The 24,525-nt window shown below is 38.6% G+C and overlaps 2 protein-coding genes across 3 annotated transcripts; both read left to right on the forward strand.

The window, feature by feature from the left end:
- The first annotated feature begins 4,408 nt into the window (after positions 1 to 4,408).
- Positions 4,409 to 10,728, forward strand: LOC104433005 (non-functional NADPH-dependent codeinone reductase 2). Of its 2 annotated transcripts, XM_039306157.1 has the most exons (7): positions 4,409 to 4,447; positions 6,083 to 6,101; positions 8,088 to 8,358; positions 8,454 to 8,470; positions 9,105 to 9,331; positions 10,002 to 10,196; positions 10,504 to 10,728. In XM_039306157.1, exons 1-7 carry the CDS (start codon positions 4,409 to 4,411, stop codon positions 10,726 to 10,728), a joined length of 993 nt encoding a protein of 330 aa, XP_039162091.1. The 2 variants fall into 2 exon arrangements, with proteins under 2 accessions (XP_039162091.1, XP_010043913.1); XM_010045611.2 differs by lacking the exons at positions 4,409 to 4,447; positions 6,083 to 6,101 and having other exon boundaries at positions 8,021 to 8,358.
- A 6,906-nt stretch (positions 10,729 to 17,634) lies between these two features.
- LOC104433006 (serine/threonine-protein kinase BRI1-like 2) lies at positions 17,635 to 21,501 on the forward strand. Its single transcript, XM_010045613.3, has one exon. The coding sequence runs from the start codon at positions 17,863 to 17,865 to the stop codon at positions 21,289 to 21,291; it is 3,429 nt and encodes a 1,142-aa protein (XP_010043915.1). The 5' UTR covers positions 17,635 to 17,862; the 3' UTR covers positions 21,292 to 21,501.
- The last annotated feature ends 3,024 nt before the right edge of the window (positions 21,502 to 24,525 follow it).

Genomic DNA, 24,525 nt, shown 5'->3' on the forward strand with positions numbered 1-24,525 from the left:
GGATTGAGTAGCCATTTCACGTTAGAATAGTAATGCAACAGTTGCATAGAATGTCTTTCTTTTAGGGATGGTGCATGCATGATAACAGGGCGAAATATTTTATTCAAGACATCTGCACAGCGGGATGAAATGCTTTGAGTTTAGGCTCTAGCCCAAACGATTTGTCCAGACTATATCAAATGAAGAGACCATTCCCTACCAAGTGACTTCGATGTTGCTGATTCTTATCCCAAAATATCATGTACATTTATTCATTACAACCACCTCCCACCTTCCACGCCTACTCCTTTGCCCTGTACTCAACGTTGGACAACAAGAAACCGTGCAGCTGGGCGATCACCCCGTTTTAAACTGAACACTTGAGAGTACGTGCATCTCGTTTAGCTGAACAATGGCCCATTTGAAACGGCCAATTGTTGAAACCTTGAGACTGGACCATACGCCAAGCCCTTCCAAGTTCATTATGGGAGAATAGTAACAATTCAAACAATATCGAATCAACGCAGCGGAATAAAATAATCTTCCCTCTTATGTAAACCTAGTAGGAATCAATATAGTAGAGTAAAATAAATACCAATCACACGAACACAAGACGGTTTTTTTACGTGGAAAACCTCCTCGATGTGAGGAGATCAAAAACCACGAGACTAGAGTCCACCCGAAATTCTTCACTATCAACAACATTGTTCTTTTTTAGCAAATACTAGAGGTACATAGCAGCAAAGACCTTAAGAACATAATTCTTGGCAATACGCAAGTTTTGATCAATCCACGAAAAACATCGCTTCAAATGAAAATCAAACCGTTTAGATTCGAGAAAATTACACAACAAACATGCTGACAAAATTTCAGCTTAATCGGACCACGAATCGACCTCCGATGCCAGTTTGATGTAAATCAGATATTGCCCCAAACTCCAAATTTTCTGCTTTCTCTTTTTTCTCTTGTTACTATTTCCTTTTGCGGCTATCACTTTATATAGATAGTGAGAAACCATATTTGCTTATATTTGCTCATATAACTTATCATATGGGCTCAAGCCCTTTTTGGGCTTGCAACTCATTGGGCCTCCTCCACATAGGAGTGAATCCAGCTAACAAATCACCTCCTCATGACAATGTGGAGGGATTCACCATCCCTGCTATCAATTGGCAATGTTCAAGCTTCTCTCTTGGTAGAGTCTTCGTCATCATATCAGAGCTATTATGATCCGTATGAATTTTCTCAAGTTCCAACAACTTTTCATCTAGAACATCTCTTATCCAATGATATCTAACATCAATATATTTCGATCTAGAATGAAAAGATGAATTCTTACCAAGATGAATTGCGCTTTGATTATCACAAAATAGCACATACCTATTTTGCTTGAACCCAAGTTCTTCTAAGAACTTCTTCATCCATAGCATCTCTTTACTAGTTTTAGTGGCTGCAATAAATTCAGCTTCGGTTGTAGAAAGTGCAACACACTTCTACAATCTTGACTTCCATGACATAGCTCCACCCGTAAAAGAAATCAAATAATCATAAGTAGATTTACGAGTATCAATATCTCCTGCCAAGTCGGAATCTGTGTATCCAACTAACTCAAGTTTCTCGGTCTCGAAACTGACTTTCAAATTTGAAGTTCCCCGAAGATACCTCATAATCCACTTCACTGCATTCCAATGCTCTCTGCTTGGATTTGACAAATAGCGACTAACAACGCCAACTGCGTGCGCCAAGTCTGGGCTTGTACATACCATCGCATACATTAAGCTTCCTACAGCTGAGGCATATGGAACACTTTCCATATCTTTCTTCTCTTTATCAGTCATAGGACTTTGTTTCATATTTAACTTAAAGTGAGCAGTAAGAGGAGTACTAACCACTTTAGCTTTGTCCATGTAAAATTTCTTAAGGATCTTCTCGATATATTTCTCTTACGACAAAAACAACTTCTTAGCATCTCTGTCTCGGGTAATTCTAATGCCAAGAATCTGCTTCGCCGAGCCCAAAGTCTTTCATGGCAAAAGACTTGCTCAACTGTTTCTTCAATAACTCAATTCTTGAAGCATTCCTGCCAACAATCAACATATCATCAACATATCATCAACATAAAGCAAGAAAATAATAAAGTCATTATCAGAAAATTTTTGGACAAACACACAGTTATCCGATGAAGTCTTTTTATAGCCATGTTCTGTCATAACTGACGCAAAATTTTTGTACCACTGCATTGGTGCTTGTTTTAGGCTATAAAGACTTTTCTTCAATTTGCACACATGATCCTCTTTCGCTTTCACTTTGAAACCCTCAAGTTGTTCCATGTATATCTCTTCCTCCAAGTCACCATCTAGGAAGGCTGTTTTAACATCCATTTGCTCAATTTCCAAATCTAGAGTAGCTGCTAAGCCTAGTACCACACGGATAGAAGACATTTTCACTACCGGAGAAAATATATCATCAAAATCAATACCCTTTCTCTGACTGAATCCCTTAACAACTAATTTACCTTTGTACCGTGGTTGTGAAGTATGTTCATCTTGCTTCAACCTATATACCCACTTGTTCTTTAAAGCTCTTTTACCTTTAGGTAACTTCACCAACTTAAAAGTATGATTATAATAAAGTGATTGCATCTCATCTCGCATAGCATCGAACCAATTATTTTTGTACTCATCTTCTATTACTTCTGCATAGCACTCTGGTTCACCTGCATCAGTCAATAATATATACTCATCTTTAGAATACCTGGTGGAAGGTCGTCGGTCTCTAACAGATTTCCGGATTGGAACATCCAATGGAACATCTAATTGAGCCTCTGGTTCAGGAATAGTTATATGTTTCAACATGTTCAGGAAATTTGTGCGTTATTTGGAACATTGACTTCCTGCTGCTCTTCATCAACCTGTGTAGGGATATTTATAAGAGGAACTGGATCCAAATCAACCAAATTATCACTAACCTGTGGTGCTTAAATCATCTCTGCTTTCTTAATATCCTCTATTGTTTGATCTTCCATAAACATAATGTCTCTGCTTCTTACAATTTTCTTTTCAACCGAATCATAAAATTTGTAGCCAAGCATATCCTGTCCATAACTAATAAATATGCACTGTCGTGTTTTCACATCAAGTTTAGACCTCTCATCTTTGGGAATATGCACAAATGCTTTGCATCCAAAGACACGCAAATAATCACAAGAAACATCTTTGCCTGTTCAAACTCTATTAGGAACATCAAACTCTAAAGGAACGCATGGAGTAAGATTTAATACATGCACAACTGTACTTAAAGCCTCACCCCAAAAGGATCCAGGTAACTTTGACTGTGAAAGTAAGCATCTTACCCTTTCAACCAGTATTCTGTTCATTCTCTCAGCTAAGCCATTTAACTGAGGCGTCTTGGGAGGTGTCTTTTGATGTCGAATATCTTGTTGTCTGCAATATTTATCAAAATGTCCAATATACTCTCCCACGTTATCAGTTCTGATGCATTTCAATTTCTTTCTAATCTGTCTCTCAACTGAAGCCTGAAATTGCTTAAAAAGTATCTAACACTTGATCTTTAGTTTTCAAGGTATGAATCCAAATTTTCCTTGAAAAATCATTTACGAAGGTAACAAAATAAAGAGAGCTACCAAGTGATTTTGTTTTTATATGACCGCAAACATCAGAATGCACTAAATCCAATATACCTTACTTTTTTGAAGAAGGGGAGCTTTTAAATGCAACTCTGTTATGTTTTCCTGCTAAATAGTGAGCACATTTTTTTAGCGCTGAACTTTTCAATCCTGAAAGAAGCTTCTTCTTAGCCAATATTGACAAACCCTTCTCACTGATGTGGCTGAGCCTCTTATGTCATAATTCAGCTGCATCTTTGTTGTCTACTGCATTAATTTTGTCTGTGGACAACTTTGCCTGCATAATATACAATAAAGAATATTTTTCACCTCTAGCCACAACAAGAGAACCTTTGGTGAGCTTCCATTGACCATTACTGAAGGTGCTGCAATACCCCTCATCATCCAACTTGCATGTAGAAATCAAATTCAAGCGGATATCAGGTATATGTTTAACATTATTTAATACTAACCTTGTGCTATTGCTAGTTTCTAGGCACACATCACCGATGCCTACAGCTTGAGCTAGTCCATTGTTTCCCATCTTCATAGATCCGAAGTCACCTAACCTGTATGATGTAAAGAAGTATGAACGGATGCACCACTATTAATTACCCAATTGGTCTCATGAGATACAAAATTCACCACATCACCATTAAAAATAGTGAGAAAGTCTTCTTTAAGGGCAGCAACACGATTGTCATCACTATCATTATCACTTTTCTTCTCTTTACCTTTCTCCTTTTGTTTCTCCCTTTTTAACTGGCGACAAAACCTCTGAATACGTCCCTTCTGATGACAATAATGGCACTCAACATTAGCAAATTTATTATACTTACCTCTGCTTTTATCTCGACTTTTATCTCTATTTCTCAGACCTCGAGACTCACTTCTCCCCATTTTCTCGACAACCAAGGTATCAGAATGTGAAGAGGACAATCCTTGTGTCTTCCTTCTCATCTCTTCATTCAAAATACTACTCTTGGCCAAATCCATGGTAATTGTACCATCTAAGGCAGAATTAGACAAAGATGTTCGAAACGTCTCCCAGGAGTCCGGCAAAGTACCAAGCAACCATAGTGTTTGTATCTCATCATCAAACTCGATTCCCATCGGAGCCAACTGATTTATAATTGCTTGAAAAGAATTTAAATGATCAGTCAAACGAGTACCATCTTGATATCTCAGAGCCATCATCTATTTTATCAAAAATAACTTATTATTCCCAGTCTTTCGAGCATATAACTGTTCAAGCTTATCCCATAAACTGTGTGCATGTGTTTCTTTAATAATATGGTTCAAAACATTATCATCTACCCACTGCCTGATATAACCACACACTTGACGATGAAATATAGACCATTTAGCATCAGTTTTATTCTCTGGTTTCTCCTCAGCAAATACGGGCAAATAAAAATCTTTCACATATAAAAGATCTTCCATCTTCCCTTTCTAAATATGATAATTCGAACCATTCAGTGTAACCATTCTACTCATATTCGTTTACATTGTTTAACACAAGGTAGAAAAATCAAACAATAACCAGAAGCTTTGATACCACTCTGATGGGAGAACAGTAACAATTCGAACAATATCGAATCAACGCAGCGGAATAAAATAATCTCCCCTCTTATATAAACCTAATAGGAATCGATATAGTAGAGTAAAATAAATACCAATCACGCGAACACAAGACGATTTTTTTACTTGGAAAACCTCCTCAATGTGAGGAGATCAAAAACCACGAGACTAGAGTCCACCCAAAATTCTTCACTATCAACAACATTGTTCTTCTCTAGCAAATACTAGTGGTATATAGCAGTAAAGACCTCAAGAACATAATTCTTGGCAATACACATAAACTTCACAACAGATCAAGAATAAATCTGACCAAAAACGCAGGTTTTGATCAATCCACGAAAAACCTAATGTAGGGAGCTTCAAACGAAAATTAAACCGTTTAGATTTGAGAAAATTGCACCATGAACATGCTGACAAAATTTCAGCTTAATCGGACCACGAATTGACTTTCAATGACAGCTTGATGTAAATCAGATATTGCTCAAAACCCCAGATTTTCTGCTTTCTCTTTTTTCTCTTGTTACTATTTCCTTTTGCAACTATCACTTTATATAGATAGTGAGAAACCATATTTCCCTCATATAACTTATCATATGCGCTCAAGCCCTTTTTGGGCTTGCAACTCATTGGGCCTCCTCCACATAGGAGTGAACCCAGCTAACAGTTCAAGGAGCCGATTGAGCTTAACCCCTTAAATTTCATGTTGAATAGCTATACCAGCTCCCTTTTCTTCATTTTAAACTTTCTTATAGCTTTTCAACCAAAAAAAGAACTTTCTTATAACTTCAGTTTAGCGAATGAAGAAAGATTGATTCCTTAAGTTTAGGTCTACTAAGTATCGCAAAAAAATAAAGAGAAATATGGCCAATATAATTACATGTGTACTTTATATTACAGAGCGCAAGTTCCTCACATTGTATATCTTGTTTCATGTAAATACTTACTTTGAAATGCCCACGTAATTATAGAAGCTTACAGGTCACCTGAAGAGCTCTAGGACGAGGAGATTTGATCAAGAATCATTAATTGCTTCATTTAGTCCATTCAACTTGAGACTTATTGAATGAATTATCTATCCCAAGATAGTTGAGCCCTAATCCTAAAGGAACGCTAGTCCCTTCTATTTTCCAGTGCTCATCCGTCATTGAGCAATGCAATGAAAGGTGATTCAAACTGTAATAGAGAGGTGTTCTAAAATGTATACATGACTAATAATTATTTGACAGCACCAGTCAAATAATTTTTATCATAATATTCGTAAGGATTGAGTAGCCATTTCACGTTAGAATAGTAATGCAATGGTTGCATAGAATGCCTTTCTTTTAGGGATGGTGCATGCATGATAACAGGGCGAAATATTTTATTCAAGACATCTGCATAGCGGGATGAAATGCTTTGAGTTTAGGCTCTAGCCCAAATGATTCGTCCCAACTATATCAAACTGAAGAGACCATTCCCTACCAGGTGACTTCGATGTTGCTGATTCTTATCCCAAAATATCATGTACATTTATCCATTACAACCGCCTCCCACCTTCCATGCCTACTCCTTTGCCCTGTACTCAACGTTGGACCACAAGAAACCGTGCAGCTGGGCGATCACGCCGTTTTAAACTGAACACTTGAGAGTACGTGCATCTCGTTTAGCTGAACAATGGCCCATTTGAAACGGCCAATTGTTGAAACCTTGAGACTGGACCATACGCCAAGCCCTTCCAAGTTCAAGGAGCCGATTGAGTTTAACCCCTTAAATTTCATGTTGAATAGCTATACCAGCACCCTTTTCTTCATTTTTAACTTTCTTATAACTTTTCAACCGAAAAAAGAACTTTCTTATAACTTAAGTTTAGCGAATGAAGGAAGATTGATTCCTTAAGTTTAGGTTCCCTATGTATTGCAAAAAAAATAAAGAGAAATATGGCCAATATAATTACATGTGTACTTTATATTACAGAGGGCAAGTTCCTCGCGTTGTATATCTTGTTCATGTAAATACTTACTTTGAAATGCCCACGTAATTATAGAAGCTAAAATTCTAGTGGCCACTCACTTCACATCCATTCACTGTATATTTAATTTTACATAATGCAAAGATTCTTCACATGCATGTGCATTTTATTTTACAGAGCGCAAGTTCCTCGTGTTGTATGTTTTGTTTGATGTAAATACTTACTTCGAAATGGACACGTAATTATAGAAGCTAATATTCTAGTGCAACTCACTTCACATCCATTCATTGTTTTATTTAATTTTACATAATGCAAGGACATGCATGTGTATTTTATTCTACACAGCGCAAGTGCCTCGCATTGTATGTTTTGTTTGACGTAAATGCTTACTTTGAAATGCACACGTAATCATAGAAGCTAATATTCTAGTGGCCTCTCATTTCACATGCATTCATTGTATATTTCGTTTTACATAATACATGGAGTCTTCACATGCATGTATATTCTATTCACACAGCGCAAGTTCCTCGCTTTACTTTGAAATGCACACGTAATTACTGAAGCAAATATTCTAGTGGCCACTCACTTCCCATGCATTCATCTTACACTTAGTTTTACATAATGCAAGGATTCTTCACTTGTATTTTTATTTTATTTACACAGCGCAAATTCCTCGCATTACTTACTTTGAAATGCACACGTATTACAGAAGCCAATATTCTAGTGGCCACTCACTTCCCATGCATTCATCGTACATTTAGTTTTCCATAATGCAAGGATTCTTCACGTGCAAATGTTCGAATCCGATTGAGATACGGTTACAACAGGGATCTATTTATGGGATGAAGAAAGATCGATTCCTCAAGCTTAGGTCTCCTCTATATCGCGAAAATATACAGAGAAATATGGCCAATATTATGATTCCCGAGACTCAACTCACTACAAACGGCAAAGCGATCCCGCTTCTCGGCTTTGGAACAGCCGAGTACCCATTTGGCTCCGCTGAGAATGTGAAGGAACGCCTTCTTGACGCAATCCAATTAGGTGTTCGACACTTCGACTCGGCCTCACTTTACCAATCCGAGGAGCCCCTCGGAAAAGCCGTGGCTGAGGCCCTTGAACTTGGCCTCATAAACTCGCGTGAGGCGCTGTTCATCTCCACGAAACTCTGGTGCAGCGATGCACATGGTGACCGCGTCGTCCCTGCGCTCCGGAGATCCCTCAAGTACAATTTCAGTTAAACATATGAATCGTGTAGTACCATGTTTATATGTTTTCATTATACTCATTTTCATGGCGCTGGTTGGTTTTTGAGTGTAGGAATCTCGGGCTCGAGTATGTTGTGTGAAAGATGAAGAACTTCAAACAAGATCAAGTGAACAACTCTGAAGACAATTTGTATTTCCGAATGATGATCATATCACTGTATCTTAGTACAATTGAAAGATAGATTCTGAATATACTTCTGTTGTTCTATCTTCTAAGATCAAATGTACTTAACTTGCTTCAGTGTTTCGGATTTGAGCTATTCTTCATCCTCCGAAACTTTCTTCTCTTTAGTATCGCAATCCTTGCTGCATTCGTCGATGACCTTGATACCTTGTTCTCTCAACTCTTGCGACTTCTCTCTCTTACTCTGTTTCTATCTTTCTTCCTTTCTTCTTATGTAAAGCAAAGCAGAGTATTTATACCCGGTTATGTAACAGAACTTAGTTACAAAGGAAAAACTGAATACAGTAACTGTTTTAACAGAAAGAATCTATTTGACTATGCTTAAGACTTTGGCGATCCGAGTCATTAATCCCTCGAGCATCTTCGTTCATTGATCATCGATCCAGGTTGATCTTCTTTATAAGATCTTTGCCACTGATTTGACTTTATGACTAGCGATCCAAGTCCTCTGTTTTTGCTTCTGCATTGAGCATCTTCGTTTCTTTCTGCATTGAGCATCTTTGTTCCTTTATACTTAACATGTTGACCAGTATCTGTTGCATTTTCCGGTGACCTTGAAGCCAGGTGAGTGTAAGCTTCCAGTGTTGAAGGAGGATCTGCTTCCGTTTGATTATGACAGTGTATGGAAGGCCATGGAAGAGTGTCACAAGCTGGGCTTGGCCAAACAAATTGGAGTGAGCAATTTCTCATGCAAAAAGCTTGAGAAGTTACTCAGCATCGCTGAGATTCCTCCTGCCGTCAACCAAGTGAGTTTATTGTTGGCTCCTTGGAATTCATGTTTTCTTAAAATTACTCTGGAAAAAAAAAAAAAACTTGTTTGTCGTAACAAAGAAAAACTACCGAGAACATGTTTTCCAAAAAACACTTTTATTGAAAGTCTGGCATTGCTCCTTTTTTATGCTCCTTAAGTCTTCGCGCCGTTCCACAACAGATGTGCGAGCATGACCCCTCAATAGTTGAAGTTCTCTATGTGTTGAAAAAAGGAGTACCGGCCGTAATCCTAGATCAACCTAAATCTAATCTCCCAGGCTCCTAGGCCGCCCCTCAAAAGAATCCAAATAGTGAAGGATGAACGAGTCTTCTAATTATCGATAAAGTCAAGATTGGTAACATGAGATCTGCCCAAGAACGTCATCCGCAGGCAATCTTCTAACATACCACGAAAAGGAAAAAAAGTGGAGGCACTGAGATTATACGGGTAATTTGGTGGACAAAATTCATTATGGTACAGAAAAAAGCTAAGTATCATCGTGACCTTTTTACAGGAACCCATGTGAAATATACAATAACCAAAAACATTTTTCTCCCGAAGTGGCTAGTTTTAATCTTAAATCAGATGAGTTGTGATTCCTCAGACTTCAACAAGGGGGTGTGAGTTTTTATTATGATTTGAATGGGTGTGATTTGATTGTGTAGGTGGAGATGAACCCTCTGTGGCAGCAACAGAAGCTTAGGGAATTCTGCAAGGAAAAGGGAATACACATCACCGCCTACTCTCCCTTAGGCTACTCTCCCTTAGGCGCCAAAGGATCGTTTTGGGGGACCAATAGAGTGATGGAATGCGAGGTGCTGCATGAGATTGCCAAAGCCAAAGGGAAGACGCTTGCCCAGGTTGTTATCGATCTTCTATGCACTTTATCCTTCTCAAATTTGATGATGCTATGCGTGCAAATATTGAGGATGATTAATTTAGACACTCGGTCCTGTTAAATCCATAATCAATGCAGCTAGGCGGCGATCAGTTATGGTTATGTAAGATATGAGTATCAATCACCATCCCTCGTACTCACTTTCTATACAGCACATAACTGTTCCTTAAAATTGGAAGCATGTTTACTCTTTTCTCCCTACGTACGTGAATGGGTTTCATATAAATGGTCAACTTCATATTTTGACAATATCATTGGTTTGCATGAAGATTTGTCTAAGGTGGGTGCATGAACAAGGAGTCAGTGTGCTAGTGAAAAGCTTCAAGATAGAGAGGATGAAAGAGAACCTTGACATATTCGACTGGAGCTTGAGCGTTGAAGAGCTAGACAAAATTCGTCAGATCCCACAAAAGAAAGGATTTCCCGGACTTGAATTTATATCCCCAGATGGTCCTTACAAGTCTCCCGAAGAGTTTTGGGATGAGGAGATTTAATCAAGAATTATCAATTTCTCCAATAAGTTCATTCAACTTGAGATGTTTTGAATGAATTGTTCCTAGATTGTTGAACCTCGATGCCAAATGAAAGCCATTCCCTTCTATTTTAGAACAACGTAATTATGTTCGCCCTTCCTTTAGCTGTGTAATAGGGAGGTGTTTCAATGTGTATTGTTTGACTTAAAATAAACTAGCCATCATGCACGCTCGTGTATGACGGCTTTTGCTCTTTTCAGATTTTGGTGGATGGAATAAGTAGATGATTAAGTGGCAAATGCTTGAGCCAATGGCGTCAGGATTTCTCATATTCATTCTAATCTTCTAGACTTTAATACTTGAAAATGTTTCATATCTTTACAAGTTAGTTACCTCAATTTACCCTTAAAAGACCTTAAATAGAGTTCCATCGACTACTAATACCAGCTTCCTTTCCCTTTTCTTTAATTACCTTATAACTTATCTGTCTTTATATACTACTCTATAAAAAAAATATTTACTTTTGGGTAAGAAAACGTTCTTTTCTGAATATTGTCATTCTATAAATACACAAAAGTAAGAAATAATCATGACCTTTGATAAATTAAAAATTTTAGTGTGTTCAAAGAAAATCAAATTTCATAAAGCATACTTAAAATACTCACTATCTAAAACTAATTAGAAAAATTCACTTTAGCGTAGTAAATACTATGGAATCTTTCATCTTAGCAAAAGAATGGCATTTGAGATTTTGCCATTTTATACTAATATATATTACACAGCATTCTTTCTTGCTTGCAATAATAAGAAAAGTGTATCGAATTACTGAGTCAAGTAAGTTAAAAAAAATTCCACTCCTTCATCTAAATTCTTCCTTTGTCATTGCAACGAATGACTCCATGTTAAGATAATAATTTGCTTTGTAGGGATGTCAAAAATACCTGAATCGAATCAGATCGTTGACGCCTCTAACTATGCAAAATGGAAAGAAAGCAAGATGGGAAATACGGAATTTGATGGACAAAAAAGTTGCAGGTATTGTTGTTCTCGGGGTCATATCCAATCATTTGGAATAAGCAGAAAATGCTGCAATAAGTAGGCTGTGATATTAGAGGGGCCTATAGGCGTGCCGTGGACGGCAATTTGGTCACACCTTTTTATTCCTCCTTAGCCTCAAAAGTCGCACCCCTTCTTTCGGTCTTTCGCATTTCTCCAAATTCATGGAATAAAAATCTGCAAAAGTTAATCATAGGATTTCGCCTTTACGAAAACAATGGGAAACTCACGCGGCCAAAAAATGTGGATAAGAATCTTTTCGCCATTTGATCTACTCCATTGTCTTTGGACAATTGACCGGTAGATAAAAATGCAAAGGCTCGACAAAGGATATTTTGAAGCATAAAGGCTTTAGACTATATCAAGTTTTGAAAATAGAGGTTTAAAAGTTAGGACCACCGCAATATGAAAAGTTCAGAATCTGATTCTTTCATCTTCAGGGATGAAAACAGTTTTGGTCCTCTAAATTTTACTGCTTGTGCAATATGGTCCTCTAAATTTATTTTTATACAACCAAATCCTCTACCTCCTTCACTTTATCCATTCTAGTCCTTCCATCAATTACTATTACAATTAGTGAGAGAGGAGCACCGCGAGAGAGGGGCGGCAGCTGGGGGTGTTACCCCTTCTGATAATGTGTGCCTAACTCTTGCAGGAGCAAGTGACCCTTGCCAACGGTCGTTGGGGCTTTACCGCTTGTCTTACCTCCCTTAGCGGGTGTGCGATCTTATGTGTAAGGTCCAATGTCCTCGGTACCTTGCTTGAGTATGATAGGGGTTGCTAGATGCTCGTTGATCAAGCTATCTCTCTCTCCTTCTCTCCCTCACTGCCCCACTTTCCTCTCTTACCTTGTAGGTCCTCTCCCTTCTTTTCTTTTTCTTTTTTTCTGTGTTCTTGATGTTTGCTAATGTGGTGCTTATTGGGCGACATAATAGCACAACACGTCCATCATGTTCCACATCAGCACTTTCATGTCATTAATTTAACAGTGTTGTAATGGGGATTAGCCAACAAACTTGATTTGATTGAACAAATTAAGTGAAACAAATAGAGAACTTGATTTTTTGAAAGCTAAGAGTCCAAATTGCATATATGATGGAAAAATAGTGGTTTAAAATTGTACTTAACTCCCAAATTTATTAAGACATATTTAAACTTGGCATCTTTGCAAAGTACCAAAAACTCGGACAAAAGATGGCGGTGTCTACTTTTGGAGCACATTTTCCTTCACTTTTTTTCTTCTCTCTAACTATAAGGTCACAGTAAATTCTGGCAAAACGTTATCTTTAGGCTTCTGCAATAGGAAAACGTAAGGTTTTAAATTTGCTGAAAAATTAATTAATAAGACATAATAGTTTTGGCCAAAAAGATACCATCGTGATTCCAATTGGGGTTTGATTTATCTTCAACCATCACTAGCACCTCTTCTAATTTGTCTTTCACCGAATGCGGTTGTCACATCATACTAACTTGTTGGTGCAATAACTTTTTTTTTTTTTTTTTTAATGTTCAAGACGAGGAAACTATGTAAATCTCTAACTGGGTCTCGATTATCATAGAAAGGGGCAGCCCGGGCCATCATGGTGAAAAGTAAGCTTACGCGAAACGAATGATGGCAACGACTTTTGTTGTGGTCAAAGTTCAATCCACCACCATGATAAGAGGAGGCCCCCAATCAGTGCGGGTTTTGCAATCATCTTCTTTGTCTCTTTTCCGCAAATGAGCGAGAAAAATCTGGGGGAATCGTCGATGTCGTGAACAAGGCCAAGTCGATTTGGATCGCACGAATACCCATGGGGAATGAGATTCCTCTATGAAGCACAAAATGATTGATCGATTCGAAAACCCACCACATCACCTTCATTTGCCATTCGAATACCGAGGTTTAAGTCGTTTGCCTAAAAACAGGTGTCCCAGATTTATTTTTTCTCGACATATAACGAGTGTAGTCGAAGACAAGTTGAACACGTCGAAATGATTTCACTTATTTAAATGACATCATGAACAACTACAAAAATTATGGAAATCGAGATTTCAAATATCGAAGTCACCAAACATGCATAATAATAGAAAATTAACGGGCTTGGCCCATGTCAAACGGCAGATCGTTACAAGAATAATTGCGAAACTTATGACCTCAATTAGTGCGCAGGTAAACAACCATTTCATATATCTCTCACCGCTCCTCTCCTCTCATCCTTTGCTTTATCATTCAGAGAGATGCTAAAGTTGAAGTCAAAAGTTTCCCATTCTTGTATTTTAAGAAATCGGAAGGACACAAATGTAAGCACGAATTAGTTCGCGCCTTTTGTTGCACGTGTAGCTTCCCTATTTGTACCGCAGTTTTTTCCTTATTTTAACAGAACTTTCGTGATTTTCTTTAGGTACATGACAATGCTTCGGCCGAATGTTTTTTTGTTCAACTAAACTGCAAAGATCCTCAAGTGCTGTCGTTATGTTCCTCGATAACGTTAGCATCGTCAGTCGAGTACTTTGTTCCAATTGATCATCCGACGATATTGCCAAGAAACTAGACGTGAACAATCCAATCTGATCGTTTGCTTTTCGTAAATCCAACTCAAGGCGCATCTAAACTGTGGATAGCCGGGAAAGAATTCTGAGAAGCTTCAGTGATACGACGCTCTGAATTGCAGTTGGCAAAGTAGTGAATTTAATGTTAATTTCCATGAAATTTACGTGACCGTACAAGCGCATATTTGATCATTTTCTTCCGCTGGAGAGTTATATTTGATCTTTTTTACACCGTTCTCAAGCAACTCCTCTTTTCTTTTCTTAACAGAAGATAAAGAATACTTGATCTTCACAATATTGTTAGAAAGAATGACACAAATAATCTTTAAATTTTGACTCGATATTCAACGTTATCATTAACCTTTAAATTCATTAAATGTGATTCTTGAATTATTTTTAGATGTTCAATCTAGTCCATAATTTTTCAATTTGTTCAATCTAATCCCTCAATTTTTTCATAACAAAGTCAGATCGGTTATTCTATATTATTCAAGATTTTTCATAATTATACTATCATCTAGATTTTAAAGTATCATTTTGAGTGCATTTGGTCGGAGGAAAGTATTTTTTAGGAATTGATATTCTAAACTTTCACCTGCTTGGTTTGCAGAAAATGACTAGCCAACTTAAAACACTTTTTGCTCAGTGAAAATATTAATGCATACATTTAGGAAAGTAAATCCCTAAATCTAAAGAGATGAAAACACTTTATGGAATTGTTTATGTTGAATATTTTAATTTTTTTCCTTTTTTTTTTTTTTTCATTTTCCTCCTTCTTCGGCTAGTTGTCAATCGCTAGCCACGGCAAAGGCCAGCGACATCGGCGACATTGGCGACTGCCCAAAAGTAAGGCTCGAGCTCGCCAACCCATGCTTGTGACCAATAACAAGTAGTTGCCGAGCTCGATGACTGGCAAAGGGGAAGAATAAAATGAGATAAAGATAAGAAAAAATAATTTTTTTTTAAATTCGATTTTTTTTTCATGAGAAAAACTCATGAGATTAATATTACTTTCCAATGGAGATCCAAACACTATAAAACATTTTCCATCACATATCACCAAACAAAGGAAAATTATCCACTTTCCTCAAAAATGATTTCATAGAAAGTATTTTCCCTTACCATGGAATTTTCCTTGAAGCAAACACACCTATCATTTCAAATCAATTCCCTAAAAAAAAGAAGAAAAAAAAAGGTATGCTACCTATCTATTACATCTTTCGCTTTATAAATATTACTATAATTCCACTCAAGTATGTTTTAACTTATGATCATTATAACAGCAAAAAAACAACCTCATTTAGAGTTTTATTGGATTCATAGTCCTTTAATTTTTAAAAATTAGTGTTTTCGTAAGTATATCTAATATTGATATCAATCTATCTATACATTTGTCGAACTTATATTAATCAAAATATTGTTCCTAATTTTTTTATATAGATAAAATTTTCGAGTTGTTGTCTTTCATATTTTCTTAATTAAATTTAATTAAATTTGTAATTAGAAATTTATATAGCTAGAATGTCAATCGATACAACTCCTAATAAGGTTTTACTTTTACTACTGTAGAGATCATAAGTTAAAATATTATTAAATGGAATCATCAAAATATTTTTAAAGACCAAAAAGGTTAAAAAGTAATGAAAAGATAGCCATAGGTAAAAAAGTAATGAAAAGACAGCCATACTTTTGTCGATTTAGGAAATAGATTAGAATCAAGATATATTTCAAATCCAGGCAATAATTTAATTATGAGAAACTTCTGACTTTGTCATGGAAATTTGAGAGACTAGATTGAATAATTAGAAAATTTAGAGACTAAATTAATATTTAAGAAGCCTTACCAAAGAAAAATCAATATTTAAGAATAGTTTTAGTACCACAATGAACAAATTAAAAGTTAAAAAATGATATTGCATGTTGGGCTAAAATCTAGAAAGTATTTGTGTTATTTTCCCACACCACTACTATAGTTAATGTAGTTGTGAGATTGATAATGAACATGGCAACCTAGTTCAACAATTATTTAGAAGGGATGTGACAATATAATTTGGTCTATCTATTCTTAACAATTCATCCCAAATTAAGCACAATCCGCAGACATGGAGAAATGACTCATTTCGATGATTTCGGGCTCAAATCTTCTTTGCTAAGCTTCTTAAGTAAATAGTTCATGAAGTGGATGACTTTACTTTGCAAACCGATATATTGTGTTTGTTCATTTACCATTCAAAGAGTTACAACGTTAATATCCAAAGAAGGCAATGAGTTCCATCGGAGGTTTCCCAGAAAGAAAAACGGAGGTGGACCCAAAAACCAGCTATAAAGTGAAAACTTTCACGTCAAGATTTAAAGATAGGGATGAACCAAAGAGTTCTTTTAGAGCAAGAGCAGAGAGGAAAAGGCAGCATTTGAGGAGGCATCATCACCCCCCATCCCATTAACAACAGAGCTCATTGATGGTGTTCCTCCTTGTGGGCCTTTTCCTCCAAATACGTTATTATTATAATAATTATTATTCTCTTCTCCATTAGTTTTTTCCCCACCTTTTCCCACTTTAATTTTCAGTGGACAAACAATCCAGCTTCAGATTTACTGATTGAACTCCATGATCATAGATTCCCCCTCCAATTTCAACATGTGGGCTCCGCTCCACACCCGTAAACATCATCTCCCTCACCAATAATCTCCAACAGTGCCCTAGCTTGAGGAAGTATCATATGTCTCTAGTGGATCGGTTCATGATCTGATCGCAAAATTAAAGTTGATCCTCACGTGGAACCGATAATAATCAAACCTCAGCACTCTCCACCCTGTCCTACACAGTAGTTGTATGACCCTCTTAACTATATATTCGTTTTCATGGAGAGGCCCTTTTGCTTTTGCTGAAGGATTGTCGTATACAAGCATGACTGATGTCTCCAATCAGAGACAAACTCATTCCTCCATATGAGTTGGGGAGGACCACTGTAGCATAAAGGCGAGCACGAAGTAGCTAGCATCCCATTCTTATTCCCTCTTCGCTCAGTCACTTACGCTCACGCCTTGGTAGATTAGACCCACAAAAGAAAGACATTCTCACGCTCGCTGACAGGACACCGACTGAGTATAACTCTTTTTGAGTCTTGGATCAAGCACTACAAGCTGCCACATACTTTCGGTTTAGCCCTGAAGGCACGGATCCTTGAATAAAAGGCTTTGTCTGCGGAGCCCACCAAACCCTTTTGACCAAAAATCAGATCAAGATTGATCTCCTCACTCAAATTTCTCTCTCTCTCTCTCTCTCTCTCTCTCAGAATACATATCCCCCACCAGATTTCAACCCCAGTATTTTTTCTTATTCCTCTGCACGTTCCCTTCTTTTGCATTTGCAAAAAATATAAGGAGGAAAGAAAGGGTTCTTAAGCCTTCCTTTTCCTAAAGCTTCCCTCCTCTGCTTTGCACCAACAAAGTATCATCATTCTTAACCCCCCCTCTCCCCTCTCCTTCTCTCTCTCTCTCTCTCTCTCGCTCTCTCTCGGAGAACCCAACATTGCTTTCTCTGCCACTCTCACTCTCCTTCTTTCAATGTGTTCCAGAAGAGTTGTTTCTTCAATGGAGACCAACCCAATTCATCTAATCTACCATGTATTTTTCATCGTCATAGGGCTTGTCTCTGTTTCTGCAGCCGAACAGAGTGCTTCCTCCAGGAAAACGGATGCGGAAGCCCTGATCCTGTTCAAGAAAATGATCCAGAAGGACCCGAGTGGAGTGCTATCTGGGTGGCAGCTCGATCAGGATCTCTGCGCTTGGTATGGAGTCACATGTTACTCAGGGAGGGTCACTCAACTCGATCTTCACGGCCAAAGTCTTGAAGCGACCATGTCTTTCGACCCTTTGAGTTCTTTAGACATGTTAACTGTACTCAATCTGTCATCAAACTCGTTCGCCATCAATTCAACTTCCTTGCTTCAACTCCCCTATGGTTTGAAACATCTTGACCTTTCTTTTGTAGGCCTCCTTGGCCCGGTCCCTGAGAATTTCTTTTCCAAGTGCCCCAATCTCGTCGATGTCAATCTAGCTCTCAATTATCTAAAAAGCTCGTTGCCTGAGAATTTCTTTATGAATGCTGATAAGCTTCAGGTTCTCGACCTGTCTTATAATAATCTAAGCGGGTCAATTTCAGGACTGAAGATCGAGAATTCTTGTTCTCTATTGCAACTTGATCTTTCCTACAACCAGCTCAACGAGTCCATTCCAACCTCCTTTTCAAACTGCACCAACCTCCACACATTGAGTTTAGCAAATAACATGTTCACTGGAGAGATTCCCCACTCATTTGGGCGACTTGCTAGTTTGCAAAAACTCGACCTCTCTCACAACCATCTTACGGGGTGGATTCCTGATGAGCTGGGAACTGCATGCAACTCGCTAATCGAGCTCACGCTTTCCTTTAACAACATCTCGGGGCCAATTCCATTGTCTTTCTCATCATGTTCATGGTTGCAGAGCATTGATTTGTCTACCAACAACATATCAGGCCCCTTTCCAGATTCTATCCTTCGGAATCTTGGTTCCCTGGAGAGTTTGCTACTGAGCAACAACACCATCTCAGGGCCATTTCCAGCTTCCCTCTCATATTGCAAAAAGCTGAGAATCATAGATTTCAGTTCCAACCAGTTTTCAGGTATCATACCACCTGATTTATGTCTTGGAGCTGCCTTGCTTGAGGAGCTAAGAGCTCCAGACAATCTCATCACTGGAAATATCCCACCTCAATTATCTCAATGCTCACAACTCAAGAAGATTGATTTCAGCTTGAACTATCTAGTTGGCTCAATTCCAGCAGAGATTGGGATGCTTGAGAATCTGGAGCAGCTAATTGCATGGTTCAATGGCCTGGAAGGCGAAATCCCACCAGAATTAGGAAAATGTAGGAACTTGAAGAATCTCATCCTTAACAATAATCATCTTAAGGGTGAAATTCCAACAGAGCTGTTCAACTGCAGCAATCTTGAATGGATATCGCTCACAAGCAATGAACTGACTGGTGAAGTCCCACGTGAGGTCATGCTTTTGTCAAGATTGGCTGTACTGCAGCTGGGGAATAACAGTTTGAGCGGCCAGATCCCATGGGAGCTGGGAAATTGCAGTAGCTTGATGTGGTTAGACTTGAGCAGCAACAAATTAACAGGAGAAATACCGCCGCGACTGGGGAGGCAGCTTGGAGCAAAAGGACCGGCTGGTATTCCTTCTGGAAACACCCTTGTGTTCGTAAGAAATGTGGGCAATACTTGCAAAGGTGTGGGAGGTCTGTTGGAATTCGCCGGGATTAGACCTGAAAGGTTGTTGCAAGTGCCGTCATTGAGAACTTGTAACTTCGCAAGAATGTACTCAGGTCCAATCCTTAGCAAGTTCACAACATACCAGACAGTGGAATACTTGGACCTTTCTGACAACCAGCTCCGAGGGAAGATCCCAGAAGAGTTTGGGGACATGGTAGCTCTGCAGGTTCTCGAGTTATCATACAATCAGCTATCTGGAGAAATCCCTTCATCGCTTGGCAGACTAAAGGATTTAGGGGTGTTCGAAGCATCACACAATCGACTGCAAGGCCAAATTCCAGATTCCTTCTCAAACTTATCTTTCCTGGTCCAGATAGATCTCTCCTACAATGATTTGACAGGGCAAATCCCACAGAGAGGGCAACTAAGTACACTTCCTGCTAGCCAGTACGAACACAATCCAGGACTTTGTGGGGTTCCGTTACCCGAATGTCGGAATAACGAACCAGAAACAAACCCAGACGTGGCCATGGGCACGAAAGGAAGAGCAAAGCCAGGGACTGCATCATGGGCTAATAGCATCGTCCTCGGAATTCTACTTTCCATTGCTTCCATCTGTATTTTGACTGTATGGGGGATAGCAATGCGTTCAAGAAGAAAAGAGGCAGAGGAAATGAAGATGCTGAAAAGCTTACAAGCAGCACATGCAACCACAACGTGGAAAATTGACAAGGAGAAAGAGCCACTGAGCATCAATGTCGCAACCTTCCAGAGGCAGCTGAGGAAGCTGAAATTCTCCCAGCTAATTGAAGCCACTAATGGCTTCTCAGCAGAAAGCCTCATCGGTTGCGGTGGGTTCGGCGAAGTGTTCAAGGCTACATTGAAAGATGGCTCAAATGTTGCGATAAAAAAACTCATAAGATTGAGTTACCAGGGCGACAGAGAATTCATGGCTGAGATGGAGACATTGGGGAAAATCAATCACAAAAATCTAGTGCCTCTGTTGGGTTACTGCAAGGTGGGAGAGGAGAGGCTATTAGTATACGAGTTTATGGAATACGGTAGCCTTGAAGAGATGCTCCACGGGAGAGTCAAAACTCAAGATCGGAGAATACTTACATGGGAGGAAAGGAAAAAGATAGCTCGAGGGGCAGCGAAAGGACTGTGCTTCCTCCACCATAACTGCATCCCCCACATCATACACCGGGACATGAAATCAAGCAATGTATTGCTGGACCATGATATGGAAGCAAGAGTTTCTGATTTCGGAATGGCCCGGCTTATAAGTGCTCTCGACACGCATCTAAGTGTAAGCACGCTAGCCGGTACACCAGGTTATGTCCCACCGGAGTACTACCAAAGCTTCCGATGCACAGCAAAAGGGGATGTGTATTCCTTGGGCGTCGTCCTCTTGGAACTATTGACCGGAAAGCGCCCTACCGACAAGGAGGATTTTGGGGACACTAACTTGGTGGGGTGGGTGAAGATGAAGGTGAGAGAAGGGAAGCAGATGGAAGTCATAGACCCGGCAATGCTATCGACAACCAAAGTGCAGGAGGAAGCGGAAGCAGAAGCAGAAGCAGAAGTAGTGAAGGAGATGGTGAGATACATGGAGATAACGCTGCAGTGTGTGGATGATTTCCCTTCCAGGAGGCCAACCATGTTGCAGGTAGTGGCCATGTTGAGAGAGCTTGTGCCTGGCTCCACAACCGTAAGCAGCAACAGCACCTGAAACATCATGAACTGTTAATGTTTCTCTTTCTTATTGTTTATGGTAAGAAGATAGCGCCTGTATGTTTTATTCATATGTTAAGAATTAAGATAAGATCTTTTATGTATCGAATTCACAGCAATTCCAATCTGATGATCAACGTTGAGTGCCTTTGTACATCCAAGTCATGTACTTATCTAGATCGGGTAGTGAAAGATTAAATTCCACGAATTCCTCTATTCAGTGAAAGGGCGATTGGACCCTTGGTTGCGGCATTCACTCAAACAGGTGAAGGTCATTGTCAAGAACACAGAGTAACACGCCGAGAAAGCAGGTGTCACTCGAACCAAACAAACATATGTTGGTGGATCGCCATGAAGAGGTCGATGAGCACTAACCCATTACCCATATGGACTGGAAGAAGATGACCGGTTGAGATTTTAACAATTGTAAGTTATGATAAGCAGGACATTGCACCTTAACAATAGACATGATGGTCCAGCTGAAATTTCCATCAGGATAATAGGAATCAGCAGTAGAATGAGACGGGAGCGACAATTTTCTTGCGAACTAACTAGATTTGGGAGGGAGCAAGAGTTTCGGGCATTCGTCGAAAAGGGTTGATCTGGCTTTGGCTGCCAACAAGTGCACCAAACCATAAGCAGAGCTGGAAAACGCGAAGGAAAAAGGAGGAGAGAATTTGAGGCAATTTCAGAGTACCACGGAAAGATTTCAAGAGATTCTTGTGGAAACTCATTTTACGCAATAAAAGAGAACTCATAGATTTAGCATCATCAAATCGATAGAAAAAGATTTGATTCGAAAATGTCTTTTCTAAAAGTTTCAAGCTATCAAGAAAGGAAAAATTAATAATTTTCAAATTTTTTTGACCCGACTTGCAATCTCATCATTGGACATGAGTTCAATCTAATAGATCAATTTCCTACAACAATTTCAAATTATTCCTTTGATATTATTCACAAGTTTTTATAATTCTATTTTTACCATGGTTTTAGAATTTCTTTTCATTTCAATCTATTCCATTTAAGTAAATTTTACCTCATAATGTTCATTGTAGTAAAAGTGAAAACTCATTAAGAGTTGGGTCAAATTGATATTCATGCTCTTTCAAGTCTAAGTGTTTTAATAAGGATATTTAGCAAGGACATAAATTTATCAATAGATACATATACTTGTATTAGTCTAAATATTGTTCCATATTTTAGTCAGATGCTAAGAGAAATGAATCTACTATGACATGAATGTCCTTTTGCATACTTAGAATTAGAAATAAATAATGGCATGAATGAAGTGACAAACTTGAGGAAGACTGGAGCTCAACCCACCCTATTATCTTCTTGGGCTTTGACATTGAGACTGATTGCTTGGCCTACAATTTTTTATAGGCTCGCCTTGAGTTTTTCCTCTGTTCAAGTTTAGCTCAGAACAAAACACATTTAAGGAAGCGCCAAACTACATAATTTTGTTTCCAACTCTTTTGTACGTTATTATAATACCAATTTTATTTCCTCAAATTATATGGCTTGGATAGAATTAGCTAGAATAAAATGGGAACATGATGTCTACTTTTTCACTTGTTCAAAACCCAGTGTATTTTTCTAAAGCACGAATCGGAATCCTTTGAATGAGGCGGTACAGGTGAAGTTACATCTTAAATTTACCCGAGAGAATAATGCAGACCCAGTCAAATTTAACGGCTGAAATGATTTCTCATCTTTTTGTTTTTGTTTTTTTTTTCCAGTTTTTCTTTCTTTACTTTTTCCTTCCTCCATTTCTCCTCTTCCTTCCTCCTTTCGTCCTCTTCTTCCTTCTTTCTTGTCCCCCGAGTTCCTTTTCCTCCTCCATGCGAGCCGCCACCTCTTCCTTCTGTATCATCGTCCCCACCTTGATGCAGCGACCAAATCATAGGCTACTTGATAACACTCCCAGCGTTGCAGCCACCGCCTTGCCAAGCCCCAGTACTCAGCCTCCCTCCCTCCCTCTCCGCCTTTGCATTTGCTCTCTCTCTCTCTCTCTCTCTCTCTATATATATATACCCTAGATCAGAGATTCCTTATCTTAGGCCATCACATCAAAAGCCAGTTGACATGATGTGTTCCAACCAATAAGGTCCATGGCTGCCATCTGACGGTAATTCAAAAATTAACTGCCTCAGTGAAAAAACAAGTAACTTTTATATTTTTTTGGGACTATTCTTAACTATTCTAAAAATATAAAATATAGCAACCGCCAAAAAATATGTATAATTTATTATTTAATTATTCTAAAAGCCACAAAACAATTGACATGCATCAACACGAGAGCACCAATCAAGAGAAACCAACATGTTTTAGAGAGTGTTAGTACAACCACATTTAATGGGGGGTATTGTTGTTCGTGTTCACCATATGCTCAATCCTTTCCACTTTCCAGTGAAGGTTAGTATCAAATCTAAAAATACAGCCTTATCATCAGGGTGAACAACAACACCAGCATTTGCGGGTGCAAAAATTGGGGTGTGTGATTTTTCAATAATGTCGGGACATTTTCTACATATTTGTAGGGAGACATGGATAAATTTGGGATATTGAATCTACAGCTTGTATGTTAATTATCTAGAGGGATAAATTTGGGATGCAGAAGTTTTGTGGTTTTTTTCTTTTCGTTTTGTATTTTAATTCTTGTGAGTTGAACTAATCTACAAATGTTGAAGTTGTTGTGCCCCTCTCCGTAACCCACTTCTTAAATATGCCAAATACAAAGAAGCAAGTTCGCTTCTCACAAGAAGGCCGGGCAATTCTTGGATAGATGAATTTGATCTCTCAAGGTAGTAGTTGGCCGGGACATGTTGCATTTCTCTTATTTCCACTTTAGTTAAAACCAACTTGGCTCCGGTCGAGCGTAGACTTTGGCGGAGGATCAAAGTCATGCTCTAGTGGTTAACTTAGGCATATCGATAAGTCACAAGCATGGAGCCTTTAATTTCGGTTTAAAAGAGGTCGGGAGACCGGTCATTCCATGTGAGGTCGCGATAGATTTGCAAGAGGAATCATATTCTGATTAATCATGCAAGTAGTGATGGAGTTCTTACTCGGTTAAGTCATTGCCTCATCCGGGTCATCTCCACATTTTTAATATCTAGGCACTTTGCGTGTGAGCAGAAACGACAGACTATATGTTAGCATCCCTCCTCCTCGTTTGCCTCTACAGTATTCAAGGAACTTCAGCCGATTTCCACATGCCTCTCTCCTCAAC

This window comes from Eucalyptus grandis, chromosome 2, assembly GCF_016545825.1.
Source record: "Eucalyptus grandis isolate ANBG69807.140 chromosome 2, ASM1654582v1, whole genome shotgun sequence".
NCBI lineage: Eukaryota > Viridiplantae > Streptophyta > Magnoliopsida > Myrtales > Myrtaceae > Eucalyptus > Eucalyptus grandis.